This window comes from Ambystoma mexicanum, chromosome 3q, assembly GCF_040938575.1.
Source record: "Ambystoma mexicanum isolate Mex_15411 chromosome 3q, UKY_AmexF1_1, whole genome shotgun sequence".
NCBI lineage: Eukaryota > Metazoa > Chordata > Amphibia > Caudata > Ambystomatidae > Ambystoma > Ambystoma mexicanum.
Genome location: NC_090926.1, coordinates 996242220 through 996259197, shown reverse-complemented (window position 1 = coordinate 996259197; position 16978 = coordinate 996242220). Strand labels below are relative to the sequence as shown.

The 16978-nt window shown below is 49.0% G+C and overlaps 1 protein-coding gene across 3 annotated transcripts in view; it reads left to right on the top strand.

Annotated features, from left to right (window-relative positions):
• BAHCC1 (BAH domain and coiled-coil containing 1) overlaps positions 1-16978 on the top strand; it is a 683113-nt gene that overhangs the window by 481989 nt on the left and 184146 nt on the right. For all 3 annotated transcript variants that reach the window (XM_069655151.1, XM_069655152.1, XM_069655150.1), the window contains one exon: positions 12929-13027. In XM_069655151.1, coding sequence (XP_069511252.1) covers positions 12929-13027 — 99 coding nt within the window. The remainder of the gene's footprint in view (positions 1-12928; positions 13028-16978) is intronic.

Below are 16978 nucleotides of genomic sequence, written 5' to 3'. Positions count from 1 at the left end.
CCTGACGACAGGGAATATTCATGAGCATGTGAATCCATGCCAGACCCATGCTGGAGAACAACAGTTACAGGTAAGTAACTTGTTCCTTACCGAGGGTTCTTGTTGTTTGCACTTTAGTTAACGATCTGACGAGTTGGGGAGGCATTACTATTGACCAAACGTTAATCAGACGCCCAATATGCCTTGCTAAATAGTCTAGAACCCCTGGTCCGGACAGACTATCAAATGCCACTCTCAAATCAGAACTGTACCTATGGCCAAAAACTTTACATGATTTGTGTTTTAAAGGTTATGCATTTGCACTTTATCCCTACAACATGGAAAGAAGCCACTGTTCTCATTTATAAAAGGAAAACGTTAGGCTCGAATAATTATATGCCAATTTCACTTTTAGACAGTTCATTTAACGTTTTTCGTGGGTTTTATTGAAAGAGCCGCACAGCTGGGCAAGGGCGGTGAATATTATTGACCCTTTTCAATAAGGTTTTAAAAAAGGAGTTAGTATTTTATTTATGTATTTATTTAAATTCATAAAGTGCACAAACGACCCGAGGGTATCGAGGCCCTGTTACAAGAAGACGACTTAGTTACATGGACCATACATAACTTGCTACATGTGAAAAACATTACACAGTTAGGTATTGACATAAGCAGGTTTACATGGCATGATGTAGGTTAGCTAAGCAGCTGGGGATATCAGGCAAATAGTTAGTATATGAGATGCCTAGTGAGTCCAGAATGTTGAAAAGTGGTCTGGTGAAGATGTGATATAGAGTAGGCTATATGCAGGAGCCCTGTGGGACTCCACAATGGATGAGGTTTAGCACAAGCTTGGTCTGGGAAGACTCTCAAGGCTCTGCCCTGTAGGAATGATGTGATCCAGGCTGTGGCGGAGAAATGTGCTGTAGTTGAGAGGTGGTGGCAGAGGATTTTATTCTCTACAAGGTTAGAAGCCGCTAAGAGGTCCAAGAGGATGAGTAGAGCAGGTTTTCCAGACTCCCGGATGTCATCCATTTGTTTTTTTAAGTCGAGTAATCTGTTTCGGTTCCTTGGCCGGGCCGGACGCCAGACTGGCAGAGGCATAGGAGGCTATTAGCTTCGAGGAACTGTTGGAATGGCACAGAGGTTATGGGCCTGAAATTGCCGGGCGATGTAGGGTCCAGTGAGGGTTTCTTTATGAGGGGCAAACCCATGCTTCTTTGAGGCAGGCTGGAACCGACCTGGCCACAAAGGAAGCGTTTATGAATGCAACAAGGAAGGGTGCAAGTGTGCTAGCACATTCTTTGATGAGAGGAGCCGGGCAGATGTCCCCTTTACAGTTAGAGGGCTTGATGTTATTTAGGATGTTGATAACATCAGTTAATTGACCTCTTTGAAGGAGTAGAGAGGGGAAGCCGCACTAGTTGTTTGAGGTGGGTGGAGTGGCGTGGGATGGACCAGTGACTGTTTGTTGGCTTTCATTTTGTTGTGCAAGGTGTCCAGTTTGCTTAGCATAGCTGATTGAATGCCTTTGCACCAGGCTTCATCTTTGATGTACGTCTGGAGCGGGGGAGTAGGTGTTTCTAATTATCTGAAAATGGATAATCTGATTTAGCATTGGAAATCCTTGTGTTGAAGGAGGTGGCTTTCAATTGGATGATTGCTATTTTATGTTCCCTGGCAAGTTTACAAAACTCAAGCTTGGCTGAGGCGAGGTGATTTGCTTGCCAGATGGAAAGTGCTATCCGTTTTGTGGTGCAGAGTTCTTGTAGTTCGGGGGAGAACCAGGCATTGGTGTGTTTTGTCGGTTTGGCTTTACGAGAAGTCAGAGGGGCAATGGCTTCTACTGCTAGTTTCATAGAGGTGTTATATGATTGTTCCAGTAGGCCAGGGTCATTGGAGAAGGGGGGGATATTAGGCTGGTCACCACCAAGACGGCCTTACTAGTCAGTCTTACCTCGGCTCGCAGTGTCAGTGCAATTCAGGCGCTGGTCGCCTCTGAACCATATACCACCTTTCACAAGGACCAGGTAGTCATGCGGACGCACCTGGTATTTCTGCCTAAGGTTCCATCTGCATTTCACTTGAACGAGGAAATAGTCCTTCCTACATTCTTTCCCTATCCCAAGGATGAAGCACAGAGAGTGCTGCACTGCCTGGATGCCAAGCGTGCCCTAAAATTCTACTTGGACAGGACCAAGGGCTTCCGCAAGTCGGATGCCCTGTTTGTCACGTTCGGCGGCTCGAGGCCAGGCTATCAGGCCTCGAAAGCTTCCATATCCCGCTGGATGGTCTCTGCCATCAAAGAAGCATATGAGGGTCAGCACAAGCCGCTCCCGGCCAACATGCATGCCCACGCAGTTAGGGCCAAGGCAATAGCCATCGCATTCCAACGCCATGTCCCTTGACAAGTCATAAGTAGGGCGGCACCTTTGGGCCTCTCCCTCTGCTTTCTGCAAGCATTACTGTTTGGATGCCAGCTCTAGATCTGATGCAGCATTCGGATCGGCGGTTCTCAGGAACCTATTTGCTTAAAGAGGGTCTCCTCTCCACCCTGGGGCTACAATCAGTTGTAATCGCCCATACAGTATGGAGGAAAGGGGACGGGACGTAAGAGTAATTATAAGTTACTCACCGTAGTGACTAACGTACTCTTAGTCTATAGTCCCCTTTCCTCCATACGTCCCGCCAACCTCCCCCCTAATAATACTGGTGTCATTAGGCAATGTTAAATCTATTGTCGACGTGTCAATGGGGACTAAGCTGTGGCGCCGGAGGGAGGAGTGAGGGCAGCGATTCTCCCTGGGCTGCGCCCCCGCACGCCTCTAAATTTAAAGGGGAAGAAGGTTTTTTCTGGTGAAAAAGGTTCTGTCACCCGTCCCTTGGAAGGCACGCCCACACAGTATGGAGGAAAGGGGACTATGGACTAAGAGTATGTTAGTCACTAAGGTGAGTAATTTATAATTTCTCTTTCATTTGTCAGGTACCGCTTTGTCCTCACTGGCGCATGTCGACAACAGCGGGCTTCAGCAGGTGTCCAGCCTGCGTGGGTCCCTTCCTAACGTCCAACCCCCACACCCTCTCTCTCCGCTGCCTTGGCCCTGACCACGGCTGAGATGGCTGTACCGTGTGCAGTACTCTGACCCAGCGCGCCCTCAAGAACAGACTAGCCAGGTGGAGGGAGCAGAGGACCTGAAAGCGTTCGTGAAGCAGAAGAGCAGCCCCAAGGTAGGTGCACTGTTCTCCTGCGCATCCCGCAAAGGCGACTCGTTTCCTAGGAAGCACACTAGCAGGAGGGACCTAACAGGTCCTACGACCAACAAAAGCACTGAGGCAGCTCCAGCTACTGGACACCAGGCCGAGGGGTCACAGGATCCTACTGGTGTTTCCGCTGACAGACCGCAAAGGTTCTATTACCGGGTCTCAACCCGAGGGGCTACGCCCTAACACCGGACTGATGTCTGAGGGGACGCCTGTACACAGCACTACCGGCTCCACAGCTGAGGGCACTCCGCCTACCAGCCCCCGACCTGAGGTTCAGGGTAGGCCTCCACCACTCCGCGGACTGGAGGAAGCCGGGCCCAGCACAGCAAGTACCACGACACAGGCACGTGGCATGCAGTAAAACAAAATGGCTGCCAGGCCACACAAAATGGCAGCTCACCTGACACCATCGCCCTTTGGGGACCCAGTCGGGGAGCGGGTTTCCAGGTGGGACTGGTCAACGCATGACACTTGGTCCACAGCATACCAATTACCTTTGCAGGGCAGATACACGTCGCTGCATACAGCGAGACAGGGCGCGCCCTGGTCTCAGCAACCTCAGGGTCCCGCACCTATGCCTATTCCATCAAGGAATCCTCCGGCCTGTGAAGCCAGGTTGTTTGAGAAGTTCCTTACTCTCATGAGGTCCCCACAATGGGTAACATCCTTAGGGATGTGATCAGGGACTTGTTTCCTCCGGTACAGCCGCTAGCACCCATGGCCATGCCGCCTTTGGGTCCAGCTCCTCTGGGTCCAGTGCAGTCCCACGCGCCGGCACCAGTCCCTACAACACCGGCTTCCATGCCTGTACCAGTCACGGCAGCCCTTTCCACACTGCCGCAGTAACCTCCGGCACTGATAATCAGTATTCCACAGCTTCCTGCGCCCAGCACTCCTCCGGCTGCACCGGACCAGCAAGACACAATGGTGAACACAGATGAGGAGGAGGACCCCGACACTCCATCATCAGCCAAAGCCTTTCCCGAATGTCTGGCAGGCCTGGCTGTGTATTTGGGGATCCCACAGCTACAGATGGAACAACCAGAGGTGGGGGTATTGGCAGAAGTTCTCACTCACGGCTAGAACGGGAATCCCACTGCAGAAGGACATGGTGGCGTTTGCCAAAAAAAGGATGGCTCAAGCCACATTCTACCCAGCCTACCAGTCGGCGTCTCAATGCTAAGTTTAGGCAAACGAAAGGGAACCCCCTCTTACTGTCGGCGCACCCCCAGCCACACTCCTCGGTGATAGCGGCAGCATCACTGTACTCTAAACCTCAATCGTCCTGTGCTACATCAGTCTCAGCACACCTGGGTAACGAAGAGAAGATCCTGGAGGCGTTTGGAAAGAAAATCTATTCCAGTGCCACTCTCCATCTGTGCCATTCCAATGCAGATGAGGAACTCAACAAGAAAAACAATAGCTTGCACGTTTTTATCGATCCTCACCAAGTCCACCCCTAAGACATATGGCCAAGCGCACCAGCGCTCAGTCAAGGGTTGGTCCTTCGGAGGCTTCAGGGGCTTCCAAGAGAGACAGTCCAGACAACCGGAAAGATTCCTGAGCCTTCATAGGCGCAAGCAGCACAGGGCGGCTCACAAGGGCTTTTTCCAGTCCCCTTCCTCAGCCCAAGCCTCAGAGGGCAAGAAATCGTGACTCACCCATCCGTATCCATGAATCCCCGGTGGGGGGCAGGCTTGCCCTTCGCGCTCACCACTGACGGACAAGGTTCTAGGACCTATGGATACTCTCTGTAGTATCCACAGGCTTCCGGCTCCCTATCCCTCCTTCTCCTCTCTCCTCCCCTCTGCTCCCACAGAGTGGTACAGCAACTCTGTTGGCAGAAATACGCTCGCTCGTAGAGTCGGGAGTGGAGGAAATCCCAGCCTCTAAGCGGGGTCTGGGATTCTATTCACAAATTCTCTCCATACACAAAAAGAACCAACTGGCCCGAGAGTTGTGTTGGACCTTTCCACCTGGAACCTTTCCCTTCCTCTCCAAAAGTTCACAATGGTTACCCCAGTGCTAATAGCGTAGACATTGTGTGCGGGAGACTGGATGTGCTCCCTGGATCTGAAGGATGCCTACCTACACCTCCCGATCTGGCAACCCCATCGGTCCTTTCTGAGTTTCAGGATCATTGGTTTTCACTTCCAATACAATGTTCTACCCTTTGGCCTCAATTCGGCCCCCAGTCTCTTTACAAGACTGATGAATGCTATTGCAGCCCTGCACAGGGCACAGGGTCATCACATCTACCCATATCTAGACGACTGGCTAGTCAGGGCACGGTCTCAGGGGGTGGTCCAGCACACTGCCTCCCTCATGCATGGTGGTACCAACACCTCTTGGGCATCATGGCGGCATGTCTGCTGGCAGTGCCACATACAAGGCTCAAAATGAGGCAACTACAGTTGCACTTCGCAGCCTCCTGGAGTCAGGCGGAACAGGCCAGCATCCCACATCATCTCCACCAGGATCTAGTCTGGTGGAGCATGGACAACAACCTGTGGATACGCAGGCCCTTCTGTCAACCAGCACCTCAGGTCACCATTACCACGGACTCATCCCTAGAAGGCTGGGGAGCTACCTTGAGCAGCCACAGTGTCCATGGGGTATGGTTCCGTCAGGAGCAGGCGGCCCACATCAACTGGCTCGACTTGATGGCCATCTTGCTTGCTCTCAAAGCTTCCTCCCGATGATCAGTGGCAAGGCGCTCCTCATTCAAATGGACAGCTCCACCAGCATGTATTACATCAGGGTGGGACCATTTCTCCTCCCCTCTGCACTCTAGCAGTCAACATTTGGGAGTGGGCTCTGGTAAACAACATGCACCTGGCAGCAATCACCTCCCGGCATAGTCCAACCTAGAGGCGGACAGGCTCAGCAGGCTGGGTGCAGACAACTACAAATGGCAGTTGGACGAACAAGTCCTTCAGGGCATCTTCAACAAGTGGTGTCATCCTCAGGTGGATCTCTTCGCCACCTGGTCCAATAGGAGGTGCCCCCAGTTCGCGTCCTGGCAGGGACAGGGCAGGGGCTCTCTGGGCGACGCGATGCAGATCCAGTGGAACAACATGAACGTGTATGCCTTCGCACGCACTTCCTTGGATCGCAGGGTAATCTGCAAGATCAGAGAGGCCTGGCACCTCCGTATCATCATTTCTTTGTGGTGACCAGCAGGGCCATGGTTCTCAGAACTACTCAGCCTGTCGGATCAGCTCCCGGTGCACCTTCTGCTGGGCCCAGCACACCTACTCTCTCAGGTGGGAGGCACGGTCATCCACCCCACCTCCCAGAAGTTAGCCCTTGCAGCGTGGTTCCTGAACAAGTCACACTGAGGCCTCTGCATCTGTCACAGGCTAACCTAGACATTATACAATGGGCTGGGAGAGATGCTACCAGGAGCCAGTACGAAAGCAAGTGGACCAGGTTTGGTCACTGGGCAGAATAAAAGGAGGTTGATCCGTTGACTTGTACGTTGGACGACGTGCTATCCTTCTCTGCATACCTTGCACATTCGGGGTGGCAGGTAGACAATGCCGCACCTATCTAGCGGCCATTGGAGCCTACAGAAACTCGGAGGAGGTATTTTCATCCTCTAATCCGGTGTTTAAAAGACACTTGGCGGGCCTGACCACGCTTTATCCGCCTATCAAGAACGACACCCGGTGTGGGACTTCACTGTGGTCTTGGGGGCCCTGGCGCATAAACCATTCGAACCTATGGCATCTGTGACATCAGGCTAGTCACCATTAAGATAGCCCCCCTGGTGGGCCTTACCTCGGCACGCCGGATCAGTGAAATTCTGGCACTGGTGGCCTCAGAGCCTTATACTACTTTCATAAGGACAAGATGGTGCTTAGAACTCACCCCGCATTCTTATCTAAGGTTGTCTCTGCTTTTCCCCTAAATGAGGAGATAGTGCTACCAACGTTCTTCGCGGACCCTAAGGATGATGCTCAGAAGGTATTGCACTGTCCGGATGTGAGGCGTGCGCTGAGATACTACCTGGACAGGACCAAGGGCTTCTGCAAATCAGAAGCCCTCTTTGTCACCTTCTGTGGGTCAAAGCTTGGCTCTCAAGCCTCCAAGGTTTCCATAGCAAGTTGAATGGTTACGGCCTTCAAGGAGGCGTACCAAGGGCAGCAAAATTCTCTTCCAGCAATTATGCATGCCCACCCAATCAGAGCTAAAGCCACGGCGGTTGCTTTCCAGAGACACGTCCCGTGGCAGGCTATCAGCAAGACGGCTACATGGGCTACGCCCTTAGCCTTGATGCCGGCTCCAGGTCGGATGCGGCATTTGGTCAGGCAGTGTTAAGGAACTTGTTTTCTTAATAGAGTACCTCTCCACCATGGGGCTACATTCAGTTGTACTCACCCATACAGTATGGAGGAAAGGGGGCGGGACGTAAGAGTAATTATAAGTTACTTACTATAGTGACTAACCTGCTCCTAGTCCATAGTCCCCTTTCCTCCATACGTCCCACCATCCTCCCCCCTAACAAAAACTGGTGTCGTTAGGCAATGATAATATTGTCGACGCGTCAAAGTGGACTGAGGTGTGGCGCCGGTGGGCAGAGTTAGGGGAGTGTATGCTCCCAGGGCCGCCCCCCACGCACATCTAAATTTAAAGGGGAAGATGATTTTTCTGGTAAAAAAAGTTCCGTCTCCCGTCACCAGCGAGGGACGCCCATACAGTATGGAGGAAAGGGGACTATGGACTAGGAGTATGTTAGTCACTAAAGTGAGTAACTTATAATTTACAAGTCATAGGGGGATGTACTCATGGAAATATGTTAGGTAAGATTCATCTTTACTGCACCTTTCCTTCCATTTCTGTGGACCCCCAAACATTTTGCTTTTTTTTGTTTCATCTGACCTTCTCTTTTCACAGTGCAGTGAACTACATTGGCTCTTGCTTATCTGTTATCTGGTGACAGACATGTCCTTCAGGTTGTCAGCACTGGGAAACATTGTTTCCCTTAGCCTTGATACTGTTGTTACTACTTTGGTAACTTTTGTATCACTTTTGTAACTTTCATCATTGTACCATGCATCTTACAATGGTGTACACTATTGTTTTTGCCCTAGACTAACTCTCAGGGAATTTTTGGGTACTCTAGGTGTGCTAAATTGGTGACAGCAGTGACTTTATACATTTTATTGGTGCTTTTTCCGTTTTAGCCTTTTTTAAATTTTTTTTTATTTTATAAAGTATTTTATTAGTTTTTGAAAAATAACGAAACAATACAAACTTTCAACTGTGGTAATAAGAAAAAATAAAGAACAGAAAGATAACATAAGAACAACAAAAACAACGACAGTCTACATGTGGCATTGCATATGGGGAATGAGGTGACAAATTAAAATAAAGTTCTAGTGTTTCAGGAAGTGAGGGGGGACAGTTTCGATTAATGTCTTCACTGTGTTGGTGTTAGGAATCAGTTTCTGTAGGACGCTGTGGTTCTTCAGGGAGGCTTGTAGTCTGCGTTAAAGCGCATATCGCTCAGGAGGGCCTTCCAGGAGTCCAGAGTGCCGCTCGCGACTTCTCCGCTGGTTGTGATTCCGTCTTGCCAGGCCCTGGTTTCAGCAGTCGTCCATCTCGCCATTTCGTTCAACTACCGTGCATGCCTGGGGCCTGCTGGAGTCTACCAGGCCATCGCTATGGTTCTTTTGACCAGTATGCATGAGATGTCCATCAGTTTCACCACATGCTTGAGTTTGCTTGGTGTAGGGTATGTTCCTAGTAGGCATTCTCCGGGTGTCCAGTCGTACCTTTCCATTCCAGCTTCTAGGCAGGATTGTTTAGCTTTGGACCAGAGTGACATCACTTTAGTGCAGGTCCAGAACATGTGGATCATGTCTGCCTTGTCGTTCCCACACCATGGGCATGCCGGGGATACCTTCTTGTTGAATGAAGCAACCCTGTGGGGAGTCATATATGTCCTGTAGAGGACATTCAGCTGTATTTGTCCGAATCTGGAATTCCGCGACACTTTCTTGGGGTATATTAATGCTCTTTCCCATTTCTTATCGGTAAGTGGGGATTCAAGATCCGCTTCCCATCTCGCCTTCAGAGCCTGTCCTTTGGGGTTAGGTTTGTCGATAAGCTTGTTGTAAAGTCTGGAAATCGGTCTCCATCCATCCGAAAGGTCATGCATTTCCTGTAGTAACGGGCAATGGGGTGGGTTCTTCTGGCCAGCTGTTCCACTGCTTCTTGGCAATCTGTTTAATCCTATGGTACCAGAGAAACTGGCCTTTGGATAGTCCTTCAATGTCTTGTAGCGACTCGAAGTCCCTAAATTCCCCTTCTGTGAACAAGTCTCCCCATGTGTATATGCCTGCTTCCTCCCATCTCCTGGGAGTGGGGAGTTTCGCCTCCGTTTTGCACACATCTACCATTATGGGGTTATCTGGAGAGTACGGATGTTTCACTTGCCTTATGTGGCTGGTCCTGGCCCATATTTGCCTACCTAGCCTAACAACCAGCGGGGTTTCGGAGAGTAGCTGAGGAGGGTACCATAGAATTTCTCTGGGAATTAAGTTTGTGGGAGATTGCCTCAGTAGTCCCAATTCGGTCGATGGTTCGTCTGACAGCCACTTCGTGATGTGACTGAGCTGGGCAGCCAAATAGTAGAGCTGGAGATCTGGGAGTTTTATTCCTCCTTTATGTGGGAGAGACAGCGTGACCAGTGTCAGTTTGCGCCTGCGGGGACCCCACAGAAAGTCTTTAATAATGGCCTCTAGTGTCTTGAAGAAGAAGGGCGGACGTAGTGGCAAATGTTGACAAAGAAGTACAGGAATCGGGGAAGAATTATCATCTTAGCAATCGCCGCTCTGCCCACCATTGACAGTGGTAGTTTAGACCAAAATCTTATTGATCGCCGAAGGCTGGTTACCGCAACTTCTGTGTTGTGCTCGTGCGTAAGTTGTGGAGTGTGGCCCAAATTGATTCCTAGGTAGCGGAACTTGTCGAGTTGCCACTTTATCCCAATGGGCGGGAGGTCGTTTTCTGTAATGCCCCGTAGTCTGGCTAGGGGGAATGCAGAGGATTTGTGTCTGCTGAATTGTATTCCTGAGTATTTCGCATAATTGTCGAGCACCCCCAGTACTGTTGGTGCGTTGACCTCGGGGTTCCTAAAGTATAGAAATACATCGTCCGCATACAGTGATATTATATTGTAGACATTGCCCACCTTAATGCCAGCATCAAAGAACTGTTGACGGAAATATATGGCTATCGGTTCCAGTCCAAGTATATACAGCATGGGCGAGAGTGGGCACTCCTGTCTCGTGCCTCTTTGTATTGCCCAGGATTCCAAGACAATTTTGCCTGTTTTAACCCTGGCCATTGGCGAGTTGTAGAGTACCTGGATCCATCTGATGAAGCCCCCACCAAAACCGAAGCTCCTTAAAACCTCCACTAGCCACTCCCAATAGATGGAGTCGAAGGCCTTGATGGCGTCGAGTGACAGTATCGCCAGGTCTTCTTCACGGTCGTGGGTTTCGGCCATGATGTGTTGTAGCCTCCTTAGGTTGGCTGTAGTGTTGCGTCCTGGGACAAATCCATTTTGGTCTTCATGGATTATGGATCCTACCACTCTAGCGAGTCTGTTGGCCAGTATAGAGGTGAGAATCTTACTGTCATAATTTAGCATGGCCAAAGGTCGGTAGGAATCGCAATCGGTGGGTGACTTGTGCGGCTTAAGCATGGGGATGATTATGGTCTCTTTCATGGTTTTGGGCAGGTTACCATTTGTGTAGGCTTCCTGGTAAACTTCGTGCAGGATGGGGGTGAGAATGGATTCATACGTTTTGTAAAACTCGGGCGGGAGGCCATCACTGCCGGGGGCCTTGCCATTAGCGAGCGACCTGATGGCCACTTTCACATCATCAGGAGTAATTTCCAAGTCCAGCTCCTCTCCGTTTTAGCCTTAACACGTTTACCGCGTTTGACTACTAACTGTACATGGCCATGCCACAAGGTTTTTCGCTTGTCCTTTGGCCATCTTGTCTTTTAGCCCTCTTCCTGGCCTATTAGGCCAGGAAAATCCTTATATGGACTGTGCCTGCAGAGGCGTTTGACGGACTACTGGAGGGCTATGTGTGTTTGCTGGGACTGTTTGGTCTCAATCCACAAACGGGTTTCAGTGTGTCTGACTGGTATGCATTTTGTTCCCGCCTGGACCACTGCTGAGGTGTGTGTGGGGTGCTAGTTCTACTATTTACTAGTGGGAGATTCTGCCCTCACCTGGCTTTTGAGATAAGAAGAGGACCCCTGCATCCACTCTAGAGAGATCCTGGAGAAACCTGAAGGAGCCAAGACTTCAGTCCAGCTGTGAGACCTGTGAGGATACCGGTGACCTGTCTGAAGGAGGCCTTGTGACTTCTGCTGCTGTCCTGGAAGAGCCCTGTCTTGCTGTCAATCTCCAGCTGTCCTGCGAGTGAGCTGCAACTCTTGGAGTAGAGGGACCATCCATTCCTGACACCTGCTCGTTACACTGCGAAGAAGAGCCCTTTGAAGTGCCCCTGGACCACCCAGTGGCTGACCAGCTCCAAGTTTGGGTTACCGTGCTGCAGACGCCGCCATTCCGGGTTGAGGCCCAGAACCTGGGGGATCCTCAGCTTGTCCTACAAGACTTGCCTTCATTTTTTTCCAGCGTTACAAACTGTGTGAGAACTTTTCCTGAACCTTTGGGCATAAGGCCCTTTACAACGTAGGGAAGGAATTTTGATGCTAGGTCTACTTCTCTGTGGACCTGTAGTGCATAATCTAATCTGTACTTTCCTTTACAGGGGTGTGATCTTTATTATGCCCTACTCTAGTGACTGTATATATGTATTCTATTTTAAGTGTTGTGTGATACATCTACGTGATATTAGGTATTTTTTTTAGTGTTTTTTGGCCCTGCATAAATAATGGTATTTTGATACATATTTTCTTTGCGTAATTTTTTACCCCCTTTGTGTGTACTCATTGTGGACCCTTTACAAGCTCGCCACCTCTATAGACTTAGCCTAGACCACTCGTCACTGCTACCTTGAACTGGCTTGGCCACAGCTCTCCAGAGTTGTCCCTATAACAATATAGGCTGGCCTTCTATACATCTATCCACCCGGCCAGAGTATAGAAAATCAGTCCTAACAAGATACAAGGGAGCGGGAGCTGACAAATGGGGAGGGTTTGGGCGGGTAATGTGGCAACAAGGAATCTACAAGCAACTGCGTAGGAAACTGGGGGAAGCAGATCGCCCATTGTCATATGAAGTGAGTAGTGGAGGGAGATTGGGCTTAGGTGTTAGGGATGAGTCATTCCTTAAAGAGGAGGGTCTTGAGCTCCTTCACAAAATATAGGATCAAGTCTCGTGTTGAGGAGGAGGAGTTTCTAGAATCTGGGGGCATAGACAAAGTAGGCCTTTCTTCTAGTTCTTATCTTTCCTGCACTGGCAGCGTAGTGTTATACACTAGACATAAAGTGCAGTACACGGATGAAACATACCACACTGCATGGTATATCGTGTTTCCCACAATCATCACATCACTTATGTGGAGCAGGCGGCCAATAGACACTCATCAACTGTGTCCCGCGATATTAGGTTGGTGTCTTTCCATTCATTGAAAAATAACTATTACAAAAAATACAGTTATCTTCATTTGCCCTCTTTTTTCTTGTTCCTCAGAGGAAGAATGGGACATTGGGTTTGGCTCTTTCTCCGCGCAACCCCAGAATTATCCGAGAAGGAAAGAAGCTGAAGAATAAGCAGATGCCCCCTAAACAGGTACGATGATGGACCTTATATTCTAGATCTGTTTTGATATTACAATGTATTACATGTTCTCAATCAAAGCATCAAAAAACCAATAGTACTCTTAGTCCTGTCCTTTCCCTCTATGTTAATGGTATGCCATCTCCATTGTTGAGATGGATTTTCAGAATCAGCCCTGTGGACAGATTCTGAGAGACCACCCTAGTCTGGTGAACAGGGAAAGAGACTAATTTCAACCCAAACTCTATCTGGGTAGAGTTACAGAGCAGCAAGGCTTAGACTAAAGAGAGTGTGAGAGGGGTGAATGATTCTGTTAAGCACACACAGAGTACTCTTAATGATACGCGTTAGGCAGAATGAATACAAATACAATTATTTATTTAGGCATTGGACACACTCTTAGCATTTAAAAAAACACACATACACATTCACATTTGGGGTGCACTGGATGCAGAGAATTAGGCTGTTTAGCACTCAACATTCCTAGCACTTAATCTTTGGCTCAGCCATGAACTCAGACTCCACAGCACTTACCCCCTGCGTTCTTCTTTGCTGCACTTGCACGTTCTGAATACTCACAAGGCATAATAGGTTTGTCCTGTCTTCTTCTTGCCCCACTGCTCTTATATATTGTGTGTTAATGTACTTTAATGTATTTCCCACTCCTGCTCCCTCCCTTGCCCTGTGGGTGCTTTGAAACAGTATTTTCTTATTGTATAAGCGTCTAACGAGCAAACAATAAAATATATGAATAAAGTAGTATTCCACTTGAGTCACAAGTTTCAACACAATTGTTTCTGATCGCTATTGGTCTTTAAATGGGCCAAAACAAGTTTTGGCAAAGCCAACTGGAAGTTGTAGGTGTCTCAAGGTAGAAGAACAATTAAAGTGAAGTTTGTGGGAGACCCTCTCCGAATCCAACAACCTTGGGGGAATTCAGGGGAGGATCCTTGACCAGAACTCTACAGATCACAGTCAGGCAAGGGAGAGGTAGGGCAAGGACGTTACGCCCATTAAATCTTATGGAGGTGGGGTAGGAACAGCTTTGTTTACTCATCCCCTGTACTCTCATTCACTCCAGGACCACTTTGGCAGCTATTGAAATTGCTGGGCCCTGTGTCTTGATTCAGTTAAACGAGATTTAGGGGTCGCTGGTGCAGAGGTGACTTTCAGTGTCAGGATTTAGGTCTGGCTAGACAGAAGTTCCGGAATCTGGAGAGATGGTTCCTGGGACTGGACAACTGGACGACCCAGGCATGATGAAGAAATTACCACCACATTGTCGACGACCTTAGATGACCCTTGGGATATGATGCAGGTGAGTGATCAGTTATGGGCAGTTTGAAGAAATAGTGGAAGTCAACCCTGTTGGTCGAAACAAAGAAGCTGGTGTTTAAAGGCACCTCTTCATGCTGAAGAGCTGCAACTACAGGGAGAGACCTCTTTTTTCACAAGTCAAAGGTCTATGGAGTTCCAGGTCCGAACTCAGGATGACAACCAATGGAATGAGGTAGCCCGCTAGCAAGCTGGTCAGTCCACAGAATAGTTCTGGTTCACTTCCAAAGTCTTACAAGAGCAGGTACCTCAAGCAGAGTCGAGACTGGTTGTTCCCACTGGTCCATTGGTCAAAGCACCGATGTAGACCTTCTGATCAGCAAAAGAGCAGGGCTTTTTTCCCGGGACAGTAGAATAAGACCACCCTAGTTGGCTGCAACAACGAGTTGCAAGTCTTTGGTTGGCGGTCTTGGCTCCAATGACAATCTGATAAATGGCTGAAAAAGCTTCCATTTAGCCGCAGCTCGAGCTGGAGTTGCCCCAAACCCGTTAATGGTAAGGATTTGTGCCATTCAAACTAGCAGGCGCTGCCCAGTAATAGTCAGCATCCAACCACAACATCTGTACAGCACCAGACACACTTGAGCATGGATGTGGACTGCAATCATACAGTCCCAGCCTCCACATCTGGCCATAAGCACACACCGCCTGGGCAAAGCAGGAACTTTTCCTGGGAAAGGACTCACCATATATGGCAAGTCCGACACTGAGAGTGCAGAAAGAATAAGAAAATACAAGATGGGCAACGGACAGGTGAAAATCGCGTGGAACGGCCAATTTAGAGTACATAGTACTCTAAAAGGTATTAGTGTCCAAATGCAGAAGTGAACACAAGAATGAAAAGAAACACCGAAAAATATCCATTGCCACCAGCCCGTCATGGACACATCGTTCAATAACCACATGCTGTCATGCAAATCAAAGCTGTATTGCACAGCAGCGGTGTTTTGCTACGCTCAGAATTCTTTTCATACCTCCCTGTCTGTTCCCCACGGAATGGGATTCAGACCTCAGGAGGGTGTCTTTAGCCGATGCAAGGACTCTCAGATAAAGAATGTAGAAAAACAGGATGCTTGACCCCTCTCAGGACTGGACTTGACTCATGTAATTTGTTTTCGGATGGTGGTCACCGCAGCACAGCGACATAAAGGGACTCACTTGTCGCGGTCAGACCTTTCCTCCTATTTCGGGCCCCCTTGACGCTTGGACTCCGAAATTTCACTGAGGTAAGTCATGTAGGACAAGCTGAGGATCCCCCAAGTTCCAGGCCTCAACACAGAATGGCAACGTCGGCAGCAGTGTAGCCCAAACTCAGATCTGGACAGCCACTGGACGGTCCCAGGACACTTCCGAAGGCTCTTCTTCGCAGGGTACCAAGCAGACGTAAGGAATGGATGTTCCCTCCACTCTATGGGTCGCAGCTCTCTCGCAGTACTGTTGAAAATCAATAGCAAGACCGGGCTCTTCCAGGACAGCAGCAGAAGTTGGTTGCCAGGCCTCCTTCAGATGGGTTTCCTGTTTCTTCATGGGTCTCACAGCTGGACAGGAGTCTTGGCTCCTTCAGGTTACTCCAGGATCTCTCCAGAGTGGGTGCAGGGGTCTTCTCAATATCCCAAAAGCAAGGTAAGAGCTGAAACTCCCAGTAGCCAATAGCAGAACAAACCCCACACACAACGCAGGAGTGGTCCAATCAGGACCACTAGTGGGAGCACTCATGCATAACACTCATACACACTGAAACCAGTTTGTGGATTGGATTGGGACTAAACAGTCCCAGCCCACATCCTGTCAGCAAACACACATAGCCCTCCAGTAGCCCGCCAAAAGCCTCTGCTCTCCTGAGCACTGGAAGTCCATATACAGATTTTCCTAGCCTCACAGGCCAAAAAGAAGGCTAATAAACAAGATGGCCAAAGGACAAGGGAAAAGCCTTGTGGCAGGGCCATGTTTGGACACTAGCCACAGTTAGTAGACAAAGGTGGAAAACGCAGTAAGGCTGAAACGAAAAGCACCAAAAAATGGTAATAAGTTACTGCTGCCACCGGCTTGTCCATTTAGCACATCTAGAGTAATCAAAAATCCTTTGAGTGTTAGTCTAGGGCAAAAACAAAAGTGTGCCCCATTTTACTGCATTGTAAGATGTATGTACAATGATAAAAGTTACCACAAGTGATAACAAGTCACTAAAAGTAGTGACAAAGTAACTAGACTAAGGGAAACAATGTTTCCCAGTACTGACAGCCTGAAGGACATGTCTGATTCCCCATAACCGATGAGCTAAAGACAGTGTAGTGAAGTTTAAGGCTTCACTGCACTGTAAGAAGTACAGGTCAGGATAAAAAATTAAAGCAAAACATTTGGGGTCCATGAAAATGGAAGGAAATGTGCAGTAAAGAGAAATCTTTCCTAACAGTCCATGAAGGAATTTTTCACCAACAAGTGCACATTTTGTTTTCATGCACCCCATTAAGTTGGAAGGGGCTCATAGCATGTTTCAACCGGGCTCTAACTCTTGTGTTATACGTATAAACGCTGTTTCAGTGGACAGGGAACACAGCTACTGGTGGACTATGATGGGAAGGAGCACAGGGACTCATGTACAATGAGGGGAGATAGCATGAGCAGTCA